Genomic DNA, 25,518 nt, shown 5'->3' with positions numbered 1-25,518 from the left:
GTGCATATGCATGTGTGTATATATACATGTGTGCATATGCATGTGTGTATATATACATGTGTGCATATGCATGTGTGTATATATACATGTGTGTATATATACATGTGTGCATATGCATGTGTGTATACAGTAAGTATTCTCTAATAAGGAATCATATTTGCATTGTCCAATCTTTTCTTATAACCGAATTTCCTAGTGTGGGAAACGACTACGGTACATGTCCTGTATAAACGTGCAAGTATGTTAACAAAATACATGTGTAACAAGTTAACAACACACGCAATATAATAATAATAAACATTTTATTAAAAACTGCACTATAAATTACAGGTAAATGAACAAAATACAGTACAGTATAACAAACATGGTCCAAATACTGTTGAAAAAAATACTGTAACACCAATGCAGTACAGTACTGTACTTAACTAGGGTAACCCATACTGTGTTTTATTTAATGTTTCTCAAATGTGTCTATTTTGGGTTGTTGTGTTGGCTTCATTCTTTGCTGTATGAAAATGTTTGTCTGCGTATCATACAGTTTTGTTGATCATCACTGATGTCTGGTGATTCTTGTGCATACAAAAGGACACGTTCATTTATTTACGCCATTGTACTTCGTCCGTCGAGCTGCAAGCAATTTCCTTTGAGCAGGCAAACTGCTGGAGTCGTACTGAGCCAGAATTGATTCGTTGTTTTTAAAAGTCTCGTAGATTTGAGTTTTTCTGACTCTAAGTGTCTCCTGAATGTTTTTTACTTTGTGTCGCGCTTCGCTTAATACATTGCACTCTCTCTTCCACGGTCATTACCGTTCTTCTTCGTTTGGACGCCATTAGCTACAGACGAAAATGTAAATGAATACATTTTAAATGTGTTGCAATTCCACCAAAACGCATGCCAAAGAAGTAACTTACATGTCGCCGATTTGGATCCGATGATGGCGGTTTTTCCATAGTATTGAGTGGGAACTGCTTGAGTTTGCGCGACTGCGGGCTTTGCTATGGCTTCCGGGTTCCGGCTACAATGCCGGATCGTTGTAAGAATTGATCGTTAATATAATATAGTAGTAGAAAATGTAATGCATACGTATTTTTTTCCAGAGTGAGGGAATTTCCGTTTGATCTAATGATTTCGGAGCGGTCAAAGTTTTTCTTTAGTATAGAGCGGGGACTGCTGGAGTTTGCGCTACTGCGGGCTTTACTATTGGTTCCGGGTTCCGGATACCGGAACATACATTGTTTCTCGGGGTGAGGGAATTTTCGTTTGGCAGATGTCCGTAGGCGGGAATACTTACTGTATACCGTATTTTCCGGACTATAAGCCGCGACTTTTTTCCTAGGTTTTGAGCCATGCGGCTTATAGTCCGGTGCGGCTATTCTGTGTGTTTTTCTTCGCCGCTGGAGGCGCTCTAACTCGAATTACAGTACAATTCAATACAATACATTTGCCATTAACTGGATGTGAGTGCAGGTGGAGGAGTTCAACAGGTGAGGGCGCTATGCACTAGGTTATTGCATTAGGTGGTGTAATTATTTGATTTTATGTTTTCAGAGAAGTCCCTGTAGTGCATATGAATGCAATTGGCTCGTGTTAGTATGTTCTGTTGTTTCGATGTGAAATGCTATTGTTGATTTAGTACAGTTGGCAGCACGTTGTGTGTTAGATTGGCTGATTTTATTAACATAAAACAAGACAGGTGCATATGTAGAATGTAGTAGAACAATAGCTGGTGGAGTCTGGTGGACATTAGCTGACAAACTGGAGTGGCAGCCGGCAGTGAAATGACGATAAGTACTGTTTATTTTCTCTTGGTTTTGTTCCGTTTTAATCAGCAACGTTGCTGCAGTGTTAAAAGGCACTGTTAGGAACGAATCTGCTCAGGTACATACATGTACATTTACAGTTCATAATCGTTCTGGAAATGCAGTAAATATAAAAGTTTTCAACATAGATAGGTGCGGCTGATATAAAGGTGGGGCTTATATACGTTTTTTCCCAAAAATTAAAAAAAAATAGAGCTGGGTGCGGCTTATATAGCGATGCACCTTGTAGCCCAGAAAATACGGCAATCATTCTGTGCAACAATTTAAACTTCAAAATGTCACAATAGTTCAAACTTTCATGATGATGTCTGAACAGTTTGAGTGAGCCCTTTTTAGAGACTATACTCTGTTGACAATGTTGCATTTTTCTTATCCAAGCTGCCTATCCTCACGAGGATTGCGGGCATGTATTACTATTGTGTACTAACCCTAACCCTATAAATAATCATTTATTTATCTATTAACTCTATGTTCTGCTTTATATGGTGAATCAGGTGCTGAACTGCTTGTGAATCAGCTGCGCTCTGAAGGTGTGGTTGAAGAGAAAGAAAACCCCAACATTTTTCTTGTGGCAGCCTCCTGGCAAAGACTACTCTCTGGTGCTGAAGATTTGGGTCTCTTCAAGGAGTTCAGTGATGGATCAATGAGGAGTTTTACATGCATCAACAGCCACAACTTTAAAGAATTTCACGGTAACATCAAGGATGAGTAAATGCTGTTTTTGTTTCTTGTGACCCTATTACCCCGAAGGATGTTTTTAGTTTTATTGTTTGGTTTCAAGTCAGTTTTTAGAATACTTATGCAAATACTAATGAACAATAGTAAAACACAGCGTTACACAAAACACAGTAAGTAAAGTAAGTAAAATTTATTTAAAAAGCAGTTCTCACAGAGAGGGATTTGCAAAGTGCTACTCAAAGTTAAAATACAACAATACAATCAAACATAAGCATAAAATATAATTTAAAAAAACAAAACAAAAAAAGTAGTAAAATAGAGAAATAATGCAATTAAATATTACTGCAACGCACACCAAAAGAGATGTTTTTATTGCCTTTTAAAAATATTCAAAGAAGGGGCAGCTCTCACTTCGTACGGAAGTGCATTCCACCATTTAGTAACAACCAACTCAAAGGCTCTGTCACCTTTGGATTTAACATTTTGTACGAGGTACAACCAATAGAAGGCGGTCAGCAGACCGCATTGACCTGACAGGACAGTGAATAGACACAAGATCTACTAAATATGCAGGTGCTTGACCATGGAGGGCTCTGTAAGTGATCGTTAAAATTTTGGATCGAATCTTAAAATTAACCGGCTGCTAGTGCATCCATCCATTCATTGTCTACCGCTTACATGAGGTCGGGTTGCGGAGGCAGCAGCATCAGTAGGGAAGCCCAGACTTCCCTCTCCCCAGCCACGTCTTCCAGCTCTTCCAGAGGGATCCCAAGGCGTTCCCAGGCAAGCCTCTCAAGCGTGTCCTAGGTTGTCCTCGGGGCCTCCTGCCGGTTGGACATTCCCGGAACACCTCACCAGGGAGGCGTCCAGGAGGCATCCTAATCAGATGCCCGAGCCACCTCAGCTGGCTCCTTCAACGTGGAGGAGCAGCAGCTCGACTCTGAGTCCCTTCCAGAAGGCCGAACTTCTCATCCTATCTCTAAGGGAGAGCCCAGACACCCTCCAGAGAAAACCCATTTAGGCCACTTGTGTCCGAGATCTTGTTCTTTCGGTCATGACCCACAGCTCATGACCATAGGTGAGAGTAGGAATGTAGATCGACCGGTACATCAAGAGCTTCGCCTTTTGACTCAGCTCCTTCTTCACCACGACAGACCGATATAGAGTCCGCATCAAAGCAGATGCGCCGATCCGCCTGTCGATCTCCCATTCCATCCTACCCTCACTCGCAAACAAGACTCCAAGATACTTGAACTCCTCCACTTGGGGTAGATTCTCATCCCCGACCAGGAGAGGGCACGCCACCCTTTTCCGACTCAGGACCATGGTCTCAGATTTGGAGGTGCTGATTTTCATTCCAACCGCTTCACACTCTGCTGCGAACCTCTCCAGTGATGGTTAGAGATTGCGGCTTGAAGAAGCAACAGTACCACTTAATCCACAAAAAGCACAGATGCAATACTGAGGCCACCAAACTGGACTCCCTCGACACCTCGGCTGTGCCTAGAAATTCTGTCCATACATACAATACAACATACATCCAACCCTCACTGGAAACGAATCTGAATCACTACTGGCAATGCGAACCAATCTCTGACATCAGTGGTACAGGGACCGAACAGCCCTTGTAAGGGGACTCAGTCCCAGAGGGACACGATCGAACGCCTTCTCCAAGTCCACAAAACACATGTAGACTGCTTGGGCGAATTCCCATGCACCCTCGAGGACCCTGCTGACCGTGTAAAGCTGGTCCACATGTTTCACGGCCGGGACGAAAACCACATTGCTCCTTCTGAATCCGAGATTCGACCTCCCAACGGACCCTTCTCTCCAGCACCCCTGAATAGACCTTACCAGGGAGACTGAAGAGTGTGATTACTCTGTAATTGGAACACACCCTCCGGTCCCCCTTCTTAAAAAGGGAGACCACCACCCCGGTCTGCCAATCCAGGGGCACTGTCCCCGATGTCCACGCGACGTTGTAGAGGCGTGTCAACCATGACAGCATCACAACATCCAGAGCCTTTAGGAATCCGGGCGGACAAAGACAATTAGCAGGGGTGCACATAATTTTTTTCATTGGTTACTCACATGAGTACCAGGAGGTTGACTTTCGTAATCACTATGTGGTTCAACGGATCACATAAGTCACGGTTCAGATTGGGCACAGATTTTGAGTTACGGATCGGATTGTGTTTCGGATCAGCAAAAAATAAAAATTTAAAAAGATCATTTACAAAACATTGTTGCCCATTAAAAAAAACTGCTAATGTCTAATATGGCCAATTAGGATTTAAGAACGCAATATAAGGCAGGATACCTTGTTATTTTATACACTGTACCATGTATGAAATAAGAACATTCTTATTTTATACATGGAACAGTGTATAAAATAACAAGGAATTCTGCCAGAAATGTTGAGCTGAATGTTTTTCTTAAAATGATTTGAGCAAAAGTGTTTTTATAAAATAAATGAAGATAAGGTTTTATTTTATTTTATTCATAATGAAAAATACATTGAAGTGCAATTTAAGGCACCTTCCTTTACACATGGACAGCGCATTACAAAATAATCTCCACAATATTGAAAAAAAAAAAAAAAGTAAGCAAGTAAACCAAGCTGTCAAGCCAAGTGCCATTCAGGCACTTGTTGCTAATGATGATAGCTGCTAGCCACTAACGCCGGAGACTTGTGCCGTATCATAGTTTGTTAGCGTCCTAAATTAGCGACTGAATATGACTTCGGGATGGCGTTGTGTTGATTTAGGTGAGGCAAACTGAGAGTGAGATGTCGAAAAAGGAAGTCAAGTTATCTGTTACGCCACCACGGAGATCAACTTCAAAGTAAAAGTCTACTAAGGCTATTGCGTTGGCATCAATGACGCAATGTATTATTTGGTAAGCTTTATTTTTAAGTTGGCCTTTGCGGAGGTGGTGTGTTCGTTGACTGTTTGCAAAGCGCTCTCATACCATGTGAGCCATGAGGGTTTTCAACTTTCTCTGCTGCTATTACAGTGAATGCGGACAGTTTTTAATTCACCAACCATTCTGCGGATCGCGCCCGGCCCGAACCGTGATGCTTGATCCGTACAGCTCACGAATCAAAGATGATCTGTTGCACCATTGTGTACAGGTATGCAAAGGCGTGTCGTGACTCACAGGACGTTACGCGTCAATGATTTGTTGTGCATGCGTACCTGTGTACCAGTTATGTGCACCCCTGACAATTAGCTACCTGCTGCTGCTGCCTGCTGGTATGGAAGAGTACTGCAATGTAGTAAAGACATGATACGCTGCCAGGCGCTAGACCGCACATGCACACAAATGAGATAATTTCCCGCGGCACACTCAGGTGTGCACACAGTTTGAAAAACACATTAATTAGATATTTTATTTTGTCATACTGGCAGTGATTCAAAACAAAGAAGTTGTTTGAAAGAAGACGTGCAATGGCTGTCAAATCTTCGTGACCACTTAACACCATCACAAAATACAAGGATATGCTGTGATCACTTTATATCAGTTACTGTTTTCATCTGCAGTGGATCATAAGATTAACCTTTGATTGTAAATTTGAGGCAGACGTGATGCTTACCTGTTTGCATACCCATTCAAGGTTTATTTCGCATTGCCGTTCAACATTAATCTGTTAATGATATAGGTGTACAAATTTTATCTGTTGATGGAACATTATAGAACATTTTTTGTCGATCTTGCACACATTTTCACTCAATCCCAACACTTTATACTCAGTCTAGTTGATGTCTGCTGAGCGATGAGTTGTAAACAAATGCGTCTCTTTGTTAGCAGTTAGCAAGCTTGCGCTAGCTTGAAAGGCTTCGACAGCACACAGAAAGACGAGTTTATCCAGACACAAACCATTTCATGAATGACGTTTTACACTATGTCAAGCAATGTACTGTACATACCTTTGCTATCATGCTTTCCCCATCGGGACACAAAGTAATTTGCAAGACTCCAGGCTCATGACAGCATTACAGTACCCCCAAGCAACTGCCTCCAATGTGGCAACGTAGTGGACAGGTGTCCTAAAAGGGGCCTTTTTTCACCAAACTAGACCGATGACCAATAACACTAACAATGAAAAAGGCTGTTCTTCTTATTTTCCTTCCGGGAGTGTCTCTCAAATATGCGCGGTGCGTTCAAAGAATGATATCAGTATCGATACCAGGCATCAGCGGTTCATTTGTTAGTACTCGCTGATGCGGATACCAGCGTTTTTAATGCCGCATTGGGACCCCTCCAGATACCAGTATTGGTATCTGAACAACACTAATACCAGGTGGACGATAAATTAAGATACAATAAAATCGATTGGAGCGACCATGACGGTGAAATCACATCAGGTGAACGAGATGGAGTCGCCAGGGGGACCCAGACCTGACCGCCAGTAGTGAGTCCTGGGCGGATAGGCAGCCAAGCACTGGAGAAAGTGGCTGGTTGGCTCTCGGTTCCTAATCGCCCACCTCGTAATGGGGGTCAGGATTCAGCGGAGGAAATTCATGTTTATGAAAGATGGAGATGTGGTTGAAAAGCTGAAGTTAGTGGGAGGAGAAAGTATTGTAAAAAGGAGGGGATTTCTTTGACTTATTTCCATTAACAGTTTGCCAGTCTTGATCGGGGGTAGAGCTTTTCGTTTTTGGGGGTTTGGCTCCCAGTTTGCGCTTACGGTCGTCTTTGAGGGGTTGGACGGGATTGTTGGAGTCCAAGTCGGCGGTGGGTAAAACAGTTGGAGCTGCGCCAATCATGACCAGGGAGTTTAGGGACATCTCTTCATCCTGGATTTTGTAAAGCGTTGAGATCCATCCTTCGAGCTCAACGATGGTCTGGGTCAGGAAGACGCAGTGGTTTTTGGTCGTTCGAGGGGTAAGTCCTGGCATATTTACGTCTGGTTGGTGCTGGTAGTTGTAGCTGTAGCTGTTTGTGCCGATGAATGAAGTTTTCGGCAGGAGTGGAGAGGCCTGATTTTTCCCACGCTGTCAGTTGCAGTCCAATCTGATGTAAACAGTTGTCATCTTAGAATTATGCTGAGTAAATCTTAAGTGATCAAAATGTATCCTGTATGTAAAATATAAAATGTAAACCTGAACGACCTTTCCCTTTTCAATGTGGACTCATTTGTGGGAAGTGCTGACGTGGCAGCTGACGTAGGAAACTTAACAACAAAGAGGGGACTCATATGAAACTAATTTATACTGCATTTCCAGTATAATCAGGCCAATTCATGATATTTTGCTTTAACCTGAAAACTTTTGGGTTTGACACCAAACGTTTAATATGAAAAAAATCAATGTATAAGCCTGTATTTTAGATAAGATTATACACATTACTAGATAACAATAATTTTCAGAGCTGCAAACTGTTATGGATTGTCCGTATTTTATTACCGAACTCACTGAACAACATCTCGTTATGCCCGTAACGCTGATTGCTCCGCATATAAAAAAAAAAAAATAATAAATCATTGGTCAAGTTTAGGATTGCCACCTGTCATGAATGAAAATAAGGGAAACCACAGCATCTATGGGCCATATCCCCACAGGCGCAGACCCTGTGGGATGGAGTTACCATACCAGTGTTACATTTTTATTTGTGTTGTTTTAATCATCATCATAAAACCTACAAAAGTCTGTGTCTTTCTGTCCTTTTGGCAGGTGTGGGTCTGGGTGATATGGCCCAAATTCATATTACAGTATCAAGTGCATCCCGTCACGGTCACGGTTTATATCACAATATAAAATTATGGGTAAAAATGGTGCTGTCAAGCGATTAAAATATTTAATCATGATTAATCAGATTTTTTCCATAGTTAGCTCTAGTTGATTGCACATTTTATTCATAAAAAAATCCATTGAATTTTCTGTTCCATTATTTTATCGCATTTTAATACCCTTTAACATGATAATACCCTTAACATGAATATGAGGATTGATTTTCTTATGCATATATTTATAAAAAAAAAAAATCAAGAACATGTTCTATGCAGACCCAATAGTTGAAACAAGGCATTCTGATAAATATTGCGTTTATGGAATAAGAGTTAATCCATCCGATTTTAGCCATTGCTGGGGGGCGGCCATTTTGTCACTTTTGCCGACTGAAAATGACATCACAGTTGCTCAGGTAACGACCAATCACAGCTCACCTGTTTTCTGAAGCTGGGCCATGATTGGTCATTATCTGAGCCCTGGGCAACTGTGATGTCATTTTCAGTCAACAGAAGTGACAAAATGGCCACCCCCTGAGATGGCTAGATTTTGCTGCTTAACTCGTATAACACAGACGCTGTATTAATCAGAATGCCTTATTTCAACTAGTGGGAACATATTGGCTATTGAACATATTGAACATATTCTTGGAAACAAATAGTTTGTGTTGACTTCCCCTTTAATTGAAAACAAGAGCATTGGATTCAACTCACATAAACAGCCCCGCAGCCCTTTCAAACACACACATGCACACATTCACCCATGCACGCCCCCACATGCACACACATATACACACTTACATACAATACTTCCTTGAAGTTAACACTGTTTTGAATTGATTTATTATCGGCCATCAGATTTTTAAAAAATGTTTGTGAAGAAATGATAGAAGCAATTGAAGGGGAAAGGAAGGGGTGGAGTTGACTGATGTTGCACAGGGGGAAGTAGGCTGACTGGTTTATGTTATTGATATGCTTCTGGAATGACAGTGCGGGGATGACACACAGACTATTGACTAGAGGGGAAGGGGAAACCAGGGAGTGGCCAACAGAGATGGGAAAACTGCCAACTTTGGATATTATTGATTTTGTACCAAAAAGAAGAACTTCTGTTTTGTCACTGTTGAGCTTCATGAAGTTATAAGTGAGCCAAGCATTGATTTAAGATAAACAGGAGGTGAGGGAGGAGGGACAGAGTTAAATGCTGGGTTTGGTGCACCCATTAATAATCTTTGCAAAATCACATATCCTTAAATTATGTGAGCTGGTGGACTTTAAAACTGTTCAGTTCCTTTTTAAAGTACCAAATTTTCTCGACTATAAGCCGCAACTTTATATAAACGGCATCCATTCTATTTGAAAAAAAAATGAAAAAAAATATAAACCACACCTATCCACACCTGTCCACAAGAGGCACCAGTCTATGTTGAAAAATATATTTACTGCATTTACAAGATGATTTTGAACTGTAAATATACTTGTATTGTATGTATGTACCTGAACAGATTCTTTCCTAACAGTGCCTTTTAACCTGGCAGAAACTTTGCTGATTAAAACGGAACAGAACCAAGAGAAAATTACCAGTATTTATTTTTCTTCATTTCTCCTGTGTCTGAAATCACAAGTCACTTTAATCATCTTCACTGAAACCCATGAAGTCATCTTCTTCTATGTTGAAAAATTAGATAGTTACTCCATTTCCATAACGATTTTCAACTTTCAATGTACATGTCTGTACCTGAACAGATTCTCTCCTAACAGTGCCTTTTTAACACGGCATCTACTTTGCTTATTAAAACGGAAAATAACCAGCACTTATCTTCATTTCACTTCCTGCTGCCACATCCAACGTCTCACCATAAATTCATTGATGCTAAGCTTGCACGCAGCAGCGCGGTTTCCTTCCTGGATAGCAAGATAGCCTTCAATTTAAAACTTGCATCATATGAACTTCATCGTGTGGTTTCCATGATGAAGATGCGAAGATTTGAAAATAATTGTTTGTAATTTGTCATCCGTGTTCTATCTGCTAAAGAAAAAGTAGCGTATTCTTCTTTGCATTGATTTTTTCCTTTGTTTTGATTCTAATTACCGGTAGAGTGCCCCCAGCGGTGGGAGAAAAATCCACAGAATAGCTTTATACAAACCGCATGGTTCAAAACCTAGGGAAAACAGTAGTGGTTTATAGTCGGGAAAATACGGTAACTAATAATGTACTTCATTATTGTTTTCAAAAGCTCTTTCAACAGAGTTATAGTTATTCTGAACTAAGATGAACATTAATGTTTGGAAAAGTGAAAACCAGAACTAATGTCAAACAGAGATGTATCTCAGTAAAAGGACTCAACCTGTGGAATAACTGACTGTGAATTGAAAAGGTGTTATTCTATTAAGCATCCTTTGTCAACTTTTCATCCATTTTGCCAGTGATTTGCAATGTATTCTGGCATATCCCTTTATTTAAATATACTGTATCTCTCAAACATCTTTATTAAGAATACTATCTTGTCCTTCCCCTACACTTACCTATTATAGTTTGGACAGCCATACATCTTCAACTGTATGTACAAAAAGGAAGGGTGGAGCTAAGGGTTGGATTGATTTGGGATTGTTTGAGGCAAAAATGTTCCTGCTTTAAGTAGAAGTGTTAATGTATGAAACAAATCTTTATCCACTGCGATTGGCTGGCAACCAATCCAGGGTGTCCCCCGCCTACTGCCCGTTGACAGCTGGGATAGGCTCCAGCACGCCCGCGACCCTTGTGGGGATAACCAGTAGAGATAATGGATGGAAATCTTTATCCACCAATGCTAATTATTTTATTAATCATCGTATGGCTTCTAGTATTGCCTCAAGCTTTCCTTTTTTTTCTGGCATGTTTGTTTTGAATTGTATTAATGTTAACTTGCCTCTTGCCATTTTGTTTCGTAGGGGATGGTGATGGCTTCCTCAGCATGGCGGAGTGCCAGTACATCATTAAACATGAGTTGGAGACGTTACGAGCTAAAGATGAGACTCATGTTCCAGGATACACGCAAGCTAAGTTGTACCCAGGGAAATCTATCAGTAAGTCAGTATCAATTACCAATCCTATACAAAACTAAGTTTAACATTTCTATTCAAAATTAACTACCGGTAATACACTTGTTGAAATTCAACTTCACCCACTGGAATAAAACAAAAGAGTGTCAGTCTGCTGAAATGTGTGTTTGTGCATGTGTGTGCGTGGGTGTAAATGGGCTAAATGGGCTATCACTTATATAGCGCTCTTCTACCTTGGGTACTCAAAGCGCTTTACAGTGTACCTCATCTACCTACTGATGATGCAGCATCAGGAGCACCTGGGGGTTCAGTATCTTGCTCAAGGATAGTTTGACATGGTCACCATGGCCGGGGATCGAACCTACAACCACCGGGTTGGGAAACGACCACTCTACCAATGAGCCATGCCACCCCACTACGGTTTGGTGTGTGTGTGTGCCCGTGCCCGTGCCCGTGTGTGTGTGGGTCCACTTTCGTACCAATAAATGTCCTGGTTGTACCACTTACAAAATTGCGTTAAATTATGTTCTTGAATCCTAAACTGCCATATTAGACATTAGGAGTTGATTTATATTGTTCTCTGCTCAAGAATTGTAATAAATTAATAAATAAAAAGACTATGGACCCGTTCCTGGATGGAGGGGAGAGCAATATGAACGGTCTATTCTTTCAAAAGAACTTGAGGTAACAAACTTGTTTACTGGCACCATGTCAACTTTCAATTAAATAAAAAAAACAAACACAAATCACAAAGCAGGTCCTTAGAAATAATGCTGCCAAAATCAAAATCAAGTGTGCATATTAAAAATATGAATTCAATATCTACAAGGTTCCATACATATGCTAATACCACCTAGTGGCATAAAAATAACCTCAGCACAAATGTATGACTGAACGTGCCACAATGCTGATACTGTATCAATGAACTAAAAGATACAACCACATTTGTACCTGCTAAACATGTTTTTCCACATCAAAGGGGCATGGACACTGCTGCCACAGCTCAACCAATCTCTTTCCTCCATATCATAGCTCCACCGGAGAGCAGCTGAAGTACTGCTGTTTCCTTTTTGTCACAGTTTGTTTGTTTGCTTGTGCGTATCACGGCCAGTCACTTGTCATACGGTGGATGTGTAGCAAAACTGGTATTAAATATTATTTAATAAATGGACGGCGATTCGAGAGTTAAAGCCTGCACTAAGTCTCAATCACCGCTAGGGGCACCACACGTGTTTTGCATTGATTCTTAGGACAAAACGGACAGAAAAAGTCCTCGTAATTCAGTCTTAATATGTGAAGGAGATACATTAAAAATATATAAATCCGATCCACCAGATTAGTGATTGACACTTTGATTCAAACACACACAATTCACACTAGATTTCTGTAGATGACAATGATTTATTTTCTACAGCTTTTGGAACCTATTCGAGACATAATACAATGGTTAGAAACAGAAACATAACAACAAAATGCTACCCTGAGGCAAGCCTAAATAAGTGAAGAAGAAAAACAAATATGAAAAGATTGGGAGGTAAGGGAAAATAGGGAAATGAGAAGGTATGGGTGTGTGTGCGTGTGTGATGAAAGGTGAAATGTGCACCGATTTAAGGTTAATTGACTTGTACAAAGATCTATTTCATACATCTTGCTGATTTTAGTCATCACTGCAGTCGTGCACTGTGGTTTGCAGAACTGGGTACTCCGTCCCGGGGGCAGAACAGTCCGTCCCTCCATCTTGGACGGACACCCATTTTCGGGGCGGAGGACGGGAGGTGACACATTTGGAAAAAAATGGGTGGACTAAGCAAGGGCGGAAGTGGATTTTAGTACGGCCCACTAATCGGCCCTCATGCGTGTGACGTGGTCGCAAGGCGGCCAAAGTTCATCTCAACCTCCTTGGCGAAAGGCTTCTTTAGGCCTCTTTATACTCCCGCGTCGGCGCGGATGACAACTTCCGCATGGCATCACGTAACCGTGCTGTGAGACATGTTGGCGACAAGTCTGTAAAACATGCCGCGCACATGTCAGAAGCTGCGTCTATGACTCCGCGCACATTCTGTCCCGTGATCGGTCCATTATGTTGCGATGACGGCAAATTTACTTAATTCACACTAGATTTCTGTATATGACAATGATTTATTTTCGACAGCTATTGAAACCTATACAATACATACCACAATGGTCAGAAACATAACAATATCCTACCCTAAGGCAAGCCTAAATAAGGGAAGAAGAAAAACAAATATCAAAAGATTGGGAGGTAAGGGAAAATGGGGAAATGAGAAGGTGTGCGTGTGTGATGAAAGATGAACTGGCGCACCGAGTTAAGGTTAACTGACTTGTGCAAAGCTCTGTTTGATTCCCAATTAAATTATGCACCAATTATATGCACTTCAGGAAATTTTAAGCTGCACTTACGGCTGTTGGTCGGTTGCCACTTAAACATGGAGGGAAAAGGCCTGCAGCGGTCAGAGTGACGTCCCAGGGAGCCAAGAGATGGAAGAAAAAAGTCATGTCCAAAAAGTAAAAGTTCAACCAAAGAATAATAATTGGAAAGGCCCTGGAGGCTCTGGGGCTCAACACGCTGTGTCGTTGAGACCAAGTTGGGCTACCCGTATAGAGCGCCGGGACACTGGTCGTGACAGCGGGTCGGCTCTGACGGTATGCATGCTGTGGCCACTGTTTGGGGAGTGGCGCACCTATTTGAGGGTGCAGATGCTCGCAGGGTTTTTTTGGGGGCTGCTGGTGTGTGCTAGAACAACTGTGCCGGGCCAAAAATTGAAGGTCGCCACAAGCACCACGGTTGGTTTCAGGTTGCGGGGCTACCCTCAAAACAGTAAAAAGCAAAAAAAAACGAGAAAAATAACAAAAAGAGAAAAACGTTCAGGAACCTGGGACAGGTCAGAAAACGGCTGATTGAAGAGCAGAGTTAGAAAGCCAAAGTTTCAGAGAGCGACAAGTAGTTTTCAAGAGAGTTTTCAGGGGTTTCCAACCAGAGAGCGATTCAAGAGAGACGAGTAGGGACAAGAGCTTCGAGCAGGGTGGAGCGTGAGAAAGTTTGCATGGCCCTAAAAATAACACAATTTGGGGTCAACATGGACCAATCCACTACTTGAGTCAATTTGAACCAACTTTCTGGGTTGCTTCTGCAGAAAACAACCCCAAAAATGGGTAGCTTTGTACCAAACCACCAAAAAATGGGGCTGTTTACTACAAAGCAACACAAGAAGGTGGGTTAAATTGACCCAATTATTGGATTGGACCTTTTTTCTTAAATTATTTTTAACCCAAATGTTTTTAGGGTGTGTGAGCTTTCAACACAATATTGCAATTCATATACTGTGATGTCAATACCATGATAAAGATAAGATAAGAAGATAAGATAAGAATGCCTTTATTGATCCCACAGTGGGGAAATTTTCATTGTTACAGTAGCAAAGATATAGGTCACACAGGGGCGGCGGCATAATGTGGCCATTAATGTATAACATTGACGGCAAACATTTAGAATCAAACCTATGTAGATATACGCAGTAACATGTGTATATACACATGTGTATACACACCAACCTACATCTACATAAAAAATATGAGGAACACTCATTTCGGCCTGTACATAGTACAGAGGAAAAAATACTCTAAGTGACAGTGCTGCAGTGCTGTAGTGAAATGTAAGGAACAGCATTGGATAAAAATAAAACTAGACTAACAGTAGTGGGGAATGTTGAGTATTGCACGGTATTACAGTAGTGGGGAATATTGGGTATTGCACGATACGAGCTCAGATGCAGGACTGCACAATTGCACTAATGTCCGCCAGTTTGTAGAGACTACACAATGTTCTTGTTAAAGAGTCTGACAGCAGCAGGCAAGAAGGAACGGCGGAATCTCTCCTTTGCACAGCGAGGGTGTAACAGTCTGTCACTGAAGGTGCTGTGGAGTGCTGTTAGGGTGCCCTGGAGGGGGTGGTCCGGGTTGCCCAGCATTGATGACAGCTTGGCCAACACTCTCCTGTCCCCCACCGAGTCCACAGAGTCCAGGGAGCAGCCCAGGACAGAGCCGGCCCTCTTGACCAGTTTGTCCAGCCGCTTCTTGTCCCGGGCCGAGACGCCGCCTGCCCAGGTGACCACTCCCTGGAAGATGACCGATGCAACCACCGAGTCATAAAAGTTCCTGAGGAGTGTCCCCTGAACCCCAAAAGACCTCAGTCTCCTGAGTAGGAAGAGTCTGCTCTGACTCTTCCTATAGAGGGCGTCTGTGTTGTCGCACCAGTCCAGTTTATTGTTCAGATGAACACCCAGGTACTTGTAAGTTGAGACTCTCTCAACATCTGTTCCCCGGATATTCACTGGTGCAGGTGAAGAGTGCTGGCGCCTACCGAAATCCACCACCATTTCTTTGGATTTCCCCGCATTGATCAGGAGGCGGTTCTGCTGGCACCAGTCCACAAAACCCTGAGTAAGTTCTCTGTACTCCCGATCATCTCCGCCTGTGATGAGGCCGACAATCGCAGAGTCGTCAGAGAACTTCTGCAGGTGACAGGTAGGGGTGTTGTAGTTGAAGTCCGAGGTGTAGAGAGTGAACAGGAAGGGAGCCAAGACAGTTCCCTGTGGGGCCCCCGTGCTGCAGAGGAGCACGTCAGACACACAGTCCTGTGTCCTCACATACTGTGGCCGGTTTGTGAGGTAGTCCTGGATCCATGTGGTGAGGTGGTGCGCCACCCCCGCCCGCTCCAGCTTGTCTCCCAGTAGGGTGGGCTGGATGGTGTTGAAAGCACTGGAGAAATCAAAGAACATGATCCTCACAGTGCTCCCCGCCTTCTCCAGGTGGGAGAGTGAAGTGTGGAGGAGGTAGATGATGGCATCATCCACACTGATGCCAGGCTGGTATGCGAACTGGAGTGGGTCCATTGAGGAGCTCACCAGGGGGCGCAGGTGGACAAGGACCAGTCTCTCCAGGGTCTTCATCAGGTGAGACGTCAGCGCCACTGGTCTGAAGCTGTTGAGCTCCTTCGGGTGGGGGGTCTTTGGCACCGGGACCAGGCAGGATGTTTTCCATAGCTGGGGGACCCTGCCCAGCTTCAGGCTCAGGTTGAACATGTGCTGGACAATTCCACACAGCTGGTCTGCGCAGGATTTGAGGAGCTGGGGGCTGATGCCATCTGGACCCGCTGCCTTCCTCACCTTCATCTTCTTCAGCTGGTTCCTCACCTGAGATGTTGTGAAGGCCAAGGCTGGACAGGAAGGAGTGGTGGCTATCTGGTGTAGCTGGGAGCTGGAGACTGTGGAGAAAAGAGGGGAGGGGGTGACACGCCCAGCAGGAGGAGTAGGTGGAGACTGCAGCAGGAGAGACTGAGTGGAGGCAGGCATCTGATCGAACCTATTGAAAAAGAGATTCAGCTCATTTGCCCACTGCAGGTCCCCCCCAGTCCGGGTCTTGGGTTGTCCGTGGCCTGAGATGGTCTTCAGGCCCCTCCAGACTCCCCTGGCGTTATTCTGCAGCAGCTGCTCCTCCATCCTCTTCCTGTAGGACCTTTTCCCCTCTCTGATCCTCCTCCTCAGCTGGCGCTGCACAGTCCTCCGCTCCTCTATGTTGCCTGACGCAAAAGCCCTCCTCTTCTCCTTCAGGAGAGCTTTTATGTCTGGTGTGATCCAGGGTTTGTTGTTGGAGAAACACCTTACTGTCCTGGTGGGTCCATGGTGTTCTCCATGCAGAAATTTATATAGTCTGTAACAGTGTCCGTTAGACTACTAATGTCTTCCCCGTGAGCATCGCTGAATACTTCCCACACAGTTGTGCTGAAGCAGTCCTTTAAGGCCTCCTCGGCCTCTCCAGACCATCTCTGAACCGTGCGGGTCACAGCTGGCTGCCTGCGGACCAGAGGTTTGTACACAGACTGGAGAGCCACCAGGTTGTGATCAGCTTTGCCCAGCGGGGGGAGGGGCAGTGATGTGTATGCCTCCTTGGTGTTGGCATAGAAAAGGTCCAGTGTTTTATTGTCTCTGGTGTGGCAGGTGACATACTGTGTGAATGAAGGCAGAGAGGAGGAAGGGGAGGCATGATTGAAGTCACCAGAGATGAGTACCAGCGCATTTGGGTGCTGTGTTTGTAGCCTGCTCACTGCTGCAGTCAAGACATCACAGGCTGTGTCGCTGCTGGCAGCTGGTGGGACGTAGACGGTCACCGCGATCACGTGACTAAACTCTCGCGGGATGTAGAATGGCCTCATGCCAACAGCTAGCAGCTCAATATCCCTGCTGCAAAGCTGCTCCTTAATCGTGATGTGCCCAGGATTACACCATCTATCGTTCACAAACACAGCCAGCCCTCCTCCTTTCCTCTTTCCACTCTCCAGCGTCCTGTCCGCGCGTATGATTTGGAAGCCGTCCAATTCTACGACCGCGTTCGGCGTTAGCGTTGTTAGCCACGACTCCGTGAATAGCATCAGGCTAGCCTCCCGGAAGTCCCTCTCGTGCCGGGTAAGCGCCGCTAGCTCGTCCATCTTGTTGGGGAGCGATCTAACATTCCCCATGATAACAGACGGGAGGACGGGATGGTATCGTCTCCTCCTTTCCCGGCGTTTAACCCCCGCACGAGATCCCCGTCTCTTCCTCCTCAGCTCACGGGGGATATCGGGTCTCGCCCCGGGAGCCGGCGCATGGTTAGCACGGAGTGCTAACAGCTGATTCCGGCTGTAAACAATGGGGGCTCGGCTCCGAGCCAAGTCGCCGGACACGATCGCGCAAAAAATAGCCATCAGCAGCAGCAAGAATACCGCAGTTTGGGTGTCCATTGCTACGCAAGTTACGACTATCAATTATACGAAAAAGGTATGAGGTAGAGTAATATTAAAGAACAAAAACACACGAAAAGGCTCACCGATGAGCCGGAGCTACTGTAGCGGGCTGCCACTCGCGCGGTGCCGGAAGTCGAAGTTGAGCTCTTGATATTGAGCTCTTGATATTGAGCTCTTGATATTGTTACAGCAGGTTTGTCTGATTAACATTTGATTAGGGCCCGTGGCAGAATTCTGAGGAAATGGTTCTGTTTTACATCAAGTGAGCAATACATTGTGTGTGGAGGGCTCGTTTGAACGTGGTGATGGAATGGATTACATTCAACAATCAAGATACCAAGTGTATGTGTATGCTGTGGCTCTGCAGTAACACTCAAAATTGTGGCTCTTTGCGTTTGAGTGGTTGGCCACACCTGATCTATAGTATCTATATATCTGTCTATATGTCCGTCTGTCTAAACCTAACCCTCACCCATATGAAGTCAATGCAGTTTACGTAGAAAGAGGCGAAGCTGAGACAGAGCCAAACTTAAGAGAATGCGCTTACAATGCGCCAACGTCAGACTATACAAATGTAGCCCGATTTTAAGCCAACAGACATGTCGCATGTCGGTGTGACATACTCAACAACTAGTCGTCTAGGATCGCAACAATGCAAGAATCAGCAGGTCCGGCGTCTTTATTCAATTAGCACGTCTCTTGTGGATGTGCCATGGAGATCAATCTCAAAGCTGACGTGCCCGAAAGCCGCAGCTGACTGTTGGAATACACAGACAACAACTGAACCACGCACCACCAGGGCAAGTGCGACGCCGAGTGGTGAGTGTGAAGATGGACCTTCCAGCGCCTGCAGTTGGATACTAATTAAAACTACCGTATTTTCCGGACTGTAAGCCGCACGTTTATACAAGCCACACCCACTCTGTTTTTAAAAATCAATGAAAAAAAAAAACATATAAGCCGCACCTAGTATCTTTGTTAAAAAATTTTGATGTTTACTGCATTTACAGAACAATTTTTAACTGTAAATGTGCATGTATGTACCTGAATAGATTCTTTCCTAACAGTGCCTTTTAACTTTGCTGATTAAAATGGAACAGAACGAAGAGAAAATAGAGTATTTATTCATCTTTTCTCTTGTGTTTGAAATCACAAGTCACTTTCATCATCGTCATTGAAACCCATGAAGTCGTCTTCTATATTGAAAAATTAGATATTTACTACATATACAGAATGATTTTGAACTGTAAATATACATGTACCTGAACAGATTCTTTTCTAACACGGCGGCAGCTTTGCTGATTAAAACGGAACAGAATCAAGAGAAAATAAACAGTACTTATCGTCATTTCACTGCCCGCTGCCACTCCAGTTTGCCAGCTAATGTCCACTAGACTCCACCTTTTACTGTTCTACTATATACCACCTAATGCAATAAACTGGTGCATAGCGCCCTTGCCTGTTGAACTCCTCCACCTGCAGTCACATCCTGTTAATGTCAAATGTATTGAATTGTACTGTAATTCCGGTTAGAGCGGCACTAGCGGGGAAAGAAAAATCCACAGAATAGCCGCACCGCACTATAAACCGCATGGTTCAAAACTTAGGTAAAAAGTAGCGTCTTATAGTCCGGAAAGTACAGTATGCTTGAATGTGTGTCCAATGTTCTTATTGTCTAGAAAATACAGTATGTTTGAATGTGTGTCCAATGTGTTAAAAGTTTGCAGAAAGCGGCATTGTATACTGGGGTGTAACAGTTCACAAAAGTCACGGTTTGGTACGTACCTCGGTATGGGGTCACGGTTCGGTACGGGTTCGGTACAGCAAAAAGTCTCAAATGCATAAGACTAGGTTTTTTTTTGTTTTTTTTTGTTTTTTTAGTTTTAACGGAAAGCAAGTTACAGTTCAATTTGCTATAAAACAAAAACATTCCCTGTTAAAAAACACAAAATAGAATACAAAGTTGCACATTAGGGTTGTTCATATATTATAATAATAATAATAATAATAATATTAATAATAATAAAGATTTAACACAGAAAAACTCCCTTTCTTGTATGGATAGACTGAGGCATAGAAGATAAAGTCAGTTAGCACTTGCCAACTGAGCAAATTTGGTAACTTCATTGTAAGAGTTAGGGTGCAGAGGACAGCTCATGCTCCTCTTGTGCGATTGTGTAAGGCAGGGACCATGGTCTGGCTAATCTGCGCCCAGAATGGAACATTGTAACGGCGCTCAAGCACGTTTAAAAAACGTTTGAAGCCCGGCTCCTCAGTCCGGTAAAGTTAGCAACTGATTGGCACGTTCACAGTCGTCGTTTATTTTTTATTTTGTTTTCTTGTCGGTGCTTGCTAATTGTTGACGGTCCCTGGGCGCACGTCTCAGCGGAGGCTGTTGAAAAAGCACAAACTCACCTTGACCGCTAAGACCACAAATTGTGTTGCTTAAATTCAAGTTGTAGCTCTTCGGCTACCTTACATAAATCGTAAAAAGCCATTGTTTGCATTGCAATAACGTTGCATTTCGGAGTTATTGAACGGACAACACTGAATGTGCCAATCTGGTGCTAACTTTACCTAAATCGGCTCCTCAACTACAGCATATGGGCGCATAGATGTTATTAAGTATCTGCCGATTGCTTCAGTAATTTCTTTGTCTGCTTTCACTTCTCCAGACTGGTTAAAAGTAGCGGGGATAAGTTGTGTTCTGCGGGTTTCTTTTTTCTACCCCCGGTAACTATTGGGGTGATGAAATGTTTCCACATGGCTGATTTATACAGGGCAGACAGCTCCTCTAGCTACGTACGTATTCGTTGTATGACTGCGTGCACCGAACAGTGAAGCCCGCACCGAGACGGGACGGGACGAATACAAAAACTCTTACCCCCCCAATTGTATACTTTACAGCAAGTGGAGTTGTTACCAAAAAGTTCTATTTTGGTTTCATTTGACCATATTACATTTTCCTAATCCTCTTCTGGATCATCCAAATGCTCTCTAGCAAACTTCAAATGCCATGCCATGCAAGTGCCTGGACATGTACTGGCTTAAGCAGGGGGACATATCTGGCACTGTAGGATTTGAGTCTATGGCAGTGTGTTGCTGATTGTAGCCTTCATTACTTTGGTCCTAGCTCTTTGCAGGTAATTCACTAGGTCCCCCTGTGTGTTTCAGGGATTTTTTTTTTTCACTGTTCTTGTGATGATTTTGACCCCACGGGGTGAAATCTTGCATGGTGCCCCAGATCGAGGGAGATTATCAGTGGTCTTGTATGTTTTACATTGTCTAATAATTGCTCCCACAGTTGAATTCTTTCCACCAAGCTTATGACTTATTGCAGATTCAATCTTCCCAGCCTGGTGCAGGTCTGTAATTTTGTATCTGGTGTCCTTTGACAGCTCTCTGGTTTTGGCCATAGTGCAGTGAGAGTTTGACTGTTTGAGATTGTGGATAGGTGTCTATTATACTGGTAACAGGTTCAAACAGATGTCATTAATACAGAGAACGAGTGGAGGACCAAGGAGCCTCTTACAGAAGAAGTTACAGATCTGTGGTAGCCTGAAATCTTGCTTGTTTGTAGTTGACCAAATACTTATTTTCCACCATAATTAGAAAATAAATTATTTAAAAATCAAACAATGGAATTTTCAGGATTTTTTCCCCCTCATTTTATCCCTCATAGTTGAGGAATACCTATGATGGAAATTACAAGCCTCACCTTTTTAAGTGGGAGAACTAATGGTTGACGAAATACTTTTTTGCCCCACTGTAGCTGGTTTCTTGGTGAATTAATGCAATTTTTCCGCCTGTCATTTCAGTTCGTAGACTGCAATCCAAAAGAATACTGATCCGTATGTTTCCACTGCATGACAAAGAGGAACTCAAGAAACTTTCTTTTAAGTGGTACAAAAAGATCAAGACATCACTTCAGCCTCTTGGTAAGGAAAGAGGAAGAAAAAGATGGGATATATTAAATGCATTAGTAGGAGGAGCACCTTCTATCAATTTAAACAACAATTTAAACCATCCATCCATCCATCCATTATCTGTACCGCTTCTCCTCACAAGGGTCGCGGGGCGTGCTGGAGCCTATCCCAGCTGTCTTTGGGCAGTAGGCGGGGGACACCCTGAACTGGTTGCCAGCCAATCGCAGGGCACACAGAGACAAACATCCGCACTCACAATCACACCTAGGGGCAATTTAGAGTATCCAATCAACTTACCATGCATGTTTTTGGAATGTGGGAGGAAACCGGAGTGCCCGGAGAAAACCCACGCAGGCACGGGGAGAACATGCAAACTCCACACAGGGAGGCCGGAGCCGGGATCGAACCCACGACCTCTGAACTGTGAGGCGGACGTGCTAACCAGTCGACCACCGTGCCGCCCCAATTTAAACCATGTAAATATTTTGACTACCGGTCAGAGATGGTGGGCGGTCCTGTTGTGGCCCCCAGCCGTACTTTGCCCAGGTCTGGGCAAAGAGGGTTACCAGTCCTTATAGCTTGTTTCTGCTTGGCAAGTCTGGATTTAAGTTTGCGCTTATTTTAATAGGGGAGAAGCAGCCCCAAGGGCATTCAAGTCTGAATTAATTTATATTACAGGAAGTCCTCAACGAACGAGTTCCGTTCCTACACTGGCGATGTAACCTGAATTTCCACGTATGTCAGATTTCACAGTTAGTCGAAATTTACATCAAAATGCTTGGTATAGAAAAATGAAAATACATTAAAATAAAAACACAACATGCTCTTCTTAGCATTACTATTAAGAGGTGGATGGAGAAGGAGAGGAGGGTGAAAAAGGCACAATTAAGACACTGCGCATGCACAACCGCATTGAATGCTGCTCTTTGTTGTACAGGAAGTGCTTGTATGTGTTTGGCGTGCAACCCACGGCAAATACACCACAAATGATGGTCTAAACATGCTCTAAAACTCATTAAACTTTGCATACACAGGTCGGGCAAAAAAAAAAAAAAAAATCTATGTAGTACAGGTTTTACAAAAAATGAAATGACAGTGTGCCAGTAATCCAACGCGCCAGTATCAAAACGTGGCAGTACCCCAAAGCCCTTTTTTTTTTTTTTTTTTTTTTTTTATATCCAGTTTGGTCAATCTAATTCCTGTCTTACTTTCAGATGACATCAGACACTACTTTGGGGAGGGTCTGGCACTCTACTTTGGCTTCCTGGAGTATTTTACAATGGCCCTTATGCCTCTGGCCCTTATTGGGCTGCTCTATTGCCAGTTTGACTGGGAGAATTATGACAAATATGTTTTCTTCGCTGCTTTCAATCTTATCTGGTGCACTGTTATCCTTGAGGTAAGAACGCATATTCAAGTTTCCTGTCTATAGTTGAAATACATCACAATTGGAATAAGTTTAAATAACTGCTGTGATTTGGTGTGAATAATTCTGGTCTGCACTTCAGGCAGACAACAAATTAGTCTACCTTAATTTAATGTGAATAATTATATTATGACTTCATCAAGTGATATTATTTACTACTGAATGATTCGCTGAACATTCCCTCTTCTAGTTATGGAAGCGGTGCAGTGCCTCTCTAGCCTATCACTGGGGCACACTGAGCAGAAAGAAGGTGTTTGAAGAACCACGGCCTGGTTTCCATGGTATTCTTGGGTTTAACCCGGTGACAGGACGAGAGGAGCCGCTGTACCCCAACTCCAAGCGGCAGCTCCGTATCTACCTTGTGTCACTACCCTTTGTCCTGCTCTGTCTCTACATTTCCCTCTATGTTATGATGATCTACTTTCAGATGGAAGGATGGGCTCTAATGCTACATGACAGGGAGCCTAGTTTTGGGACAAAAATACTATTGTTCATTCCTGGTGTTATCTATGCTGTGGTTATAGAAGTTATGAATGTCATCTACAGATATGCTGCTGAGTTCCTCACAGAGTGGGGTAAGTTATTGGCAAATTATTCATACATGATACATATTTATTTTAAAATATAGAAAGTTTGAAGATAAATATTTCGGGGGCGCGCGAGGCGGCGATATGGGGTAGGGGGGGGGGGGGGTGTCAGTGGGTTTACTAGTGGTGCCCAATACGTTGGTTTGTTTTACTCATTTGCTAGCGATATTAGCGTTTTGCAACGGAGATGCTAGCTTGTACATGTCTTCCATCCATCCATTATCTATACCACTTCTCCTCACAAGGGTCGCGGGGCATGCTGGAGCCTATCCCAGCTGTCTTTGGGCAGTAGGCGGGGGACACCCTGAACTGGTTGCCAGCCAATCGCAGGGCACACAGAGACAAACATCCGCACTCACAATCGCCCCTAGGGGCAATTTAGAGTATCCAATCAACTTACCATGCATGTTTTTGGAATGTGGGAGGAAACCGGAGTACCCGGAGAAAACCCACGCAGGCACGGGGAGAACATGCAAACTCCACACAGGGAGGCCGGAGCCGGGATCGAACCCACGACCTCTGAACTGTGAGGCGGACGTGCTAACCAGTCGACCACCGTGCCGCCCTTGTACATGTCTTGTTTTATGTTAATAATGTCAGCCAATCCAACACATGACGTGCTGCCAACTGTACCGCTTTATTAAAGCGGAAGTCAACCCAAACATATTTTTTTCAAGAATATGTTCCCAGCAGGCCCACTAGTTGAAACACGGCATTCTGATTAATTTTACATTTGTGGAATATAAATTAAGCAGCAAAATGCATTCATTTTTAGCCATCTCTGGGGGCGGCCATTTTGTCTTGTGTCGACTGAAAATGACATCACAACTGCTCACAATGACCAATCACAGCTGACCTGTTTTCTGAATCTGAGCCGTGAGAGGGGGGAAGTGGGGGTTTGGGGTGGGCTGGTTGCTGCAGCCCGGTCCAAAGCGGCCCACTGACCGGTACCGGGCCGTGGCCTGGTGGTTGGAGACCGCTGAACTAGTGGACATGCATAGAACATATGCTTGAACAAAATTTTTGGGTTGACTTTCGCTTTAACCATAATCCTGCGTCACTTTGTAACCAAAAGCACAGTCCTGGTGAATTAATGCACTCTGGAAACCGAAACCAAATTGCATGACTATGATTTTCTACTTCCGTACTTCCAGGAGAAGTTCTTCTTCGTCTTCTTGAGAAGAAGTTGTCTTTCTGGCAACCTGGTTTTGGATTTACAAGGCACATTAATCCAACAGGATTGTACCTTTGTCTCAATGCGATGCAGGATTATGGTTTAGGTAAGGCATTGTAATATACACATAAAAAAAAAAAAACCCTTTAACATAGTTATTAAGCAAAAATTCCATCGTCCTCATGTGCTGGCAAAGGCAAAATGCGCTCTGCTCCCATTAATTCCTGAATGCAACTGTTTACTTTTCTTGTACTGCCTATTCTTGGCTTTGTTTTTTGGACACTCTGAATAACCGAACGGCACATTTGAGCAACGTTCTGAGTTTCAGAATGGTCTGA

General features: G+C 43.5%; 1 protein-coding gene across 17 annotated transcripts in view; it reads left to right on the top strand.

Annotated features, from left to right (window-relative positions):
* ano10a (anoctamin 10a) overlaps positions 1 to 25,518 on the top strand; it is a 97,430-nt gene that overhangs the window by 20,291 nt on the left and 51,621 nt on the right. For 14 of the 17 annotated variants that reach the window (XR_015087905.1, XR_015087902.1, XR_015087904.1 and 11 more), the window contains 6 exons: positions 2,315 to 2,512; positions 11,158 to 11,292; positions 21,886 to 22,005; positions 23,208 to 23,392; positions 23,610 to 23,994; positions 25,161 to 25,286. Coding sequence is in view for 10 of the 17 variants with exons in the window: in XM_086038611.1 (XP_085894737.1) it covers positions 2,315 to 2,512; positions 11,158 to 11,292; positions 21,886 to 22,005; positions 23,208 to 23,392; positions 23,610 to 23,994; positions 25,161 to 25,286 (1,149 nt within the window). In the remaining 7 variants the exon portion in view is untranslated. The remainder of the gene's footprint in view (positions 1 to 2,314; positions 2,513 to 11,157; positions 11,293 to 21,885; positions 22,006 to 23,207; positions 23,393 to 23,609; positions 23,995 to 25,160; positions 25,287 to 25,518) is intronic. The other 3 variants (XM_086038606.1, XM_086038607.1, XM_086038608.1) reach the window with 3 other exon arrangements.

The sequence above is a fragment of the Filicampus tigris genome, chromosome 8 (genome assembly GCF_054856515.1).
Source record: "Filicampus tigris isolate MCC_2025a chromosome 8, RoL_Ftig_1.0, whole genome shotgun sequence".
NCBI lineage: Eukaryota > Metazoa > Chordata > Actinopteri > Syngnathiformes > Syngnathidae > Filicampus > Filicampus tigris.
This window is presented reverse-complemented; position numbering and strand designations above follow the sequence as displayed.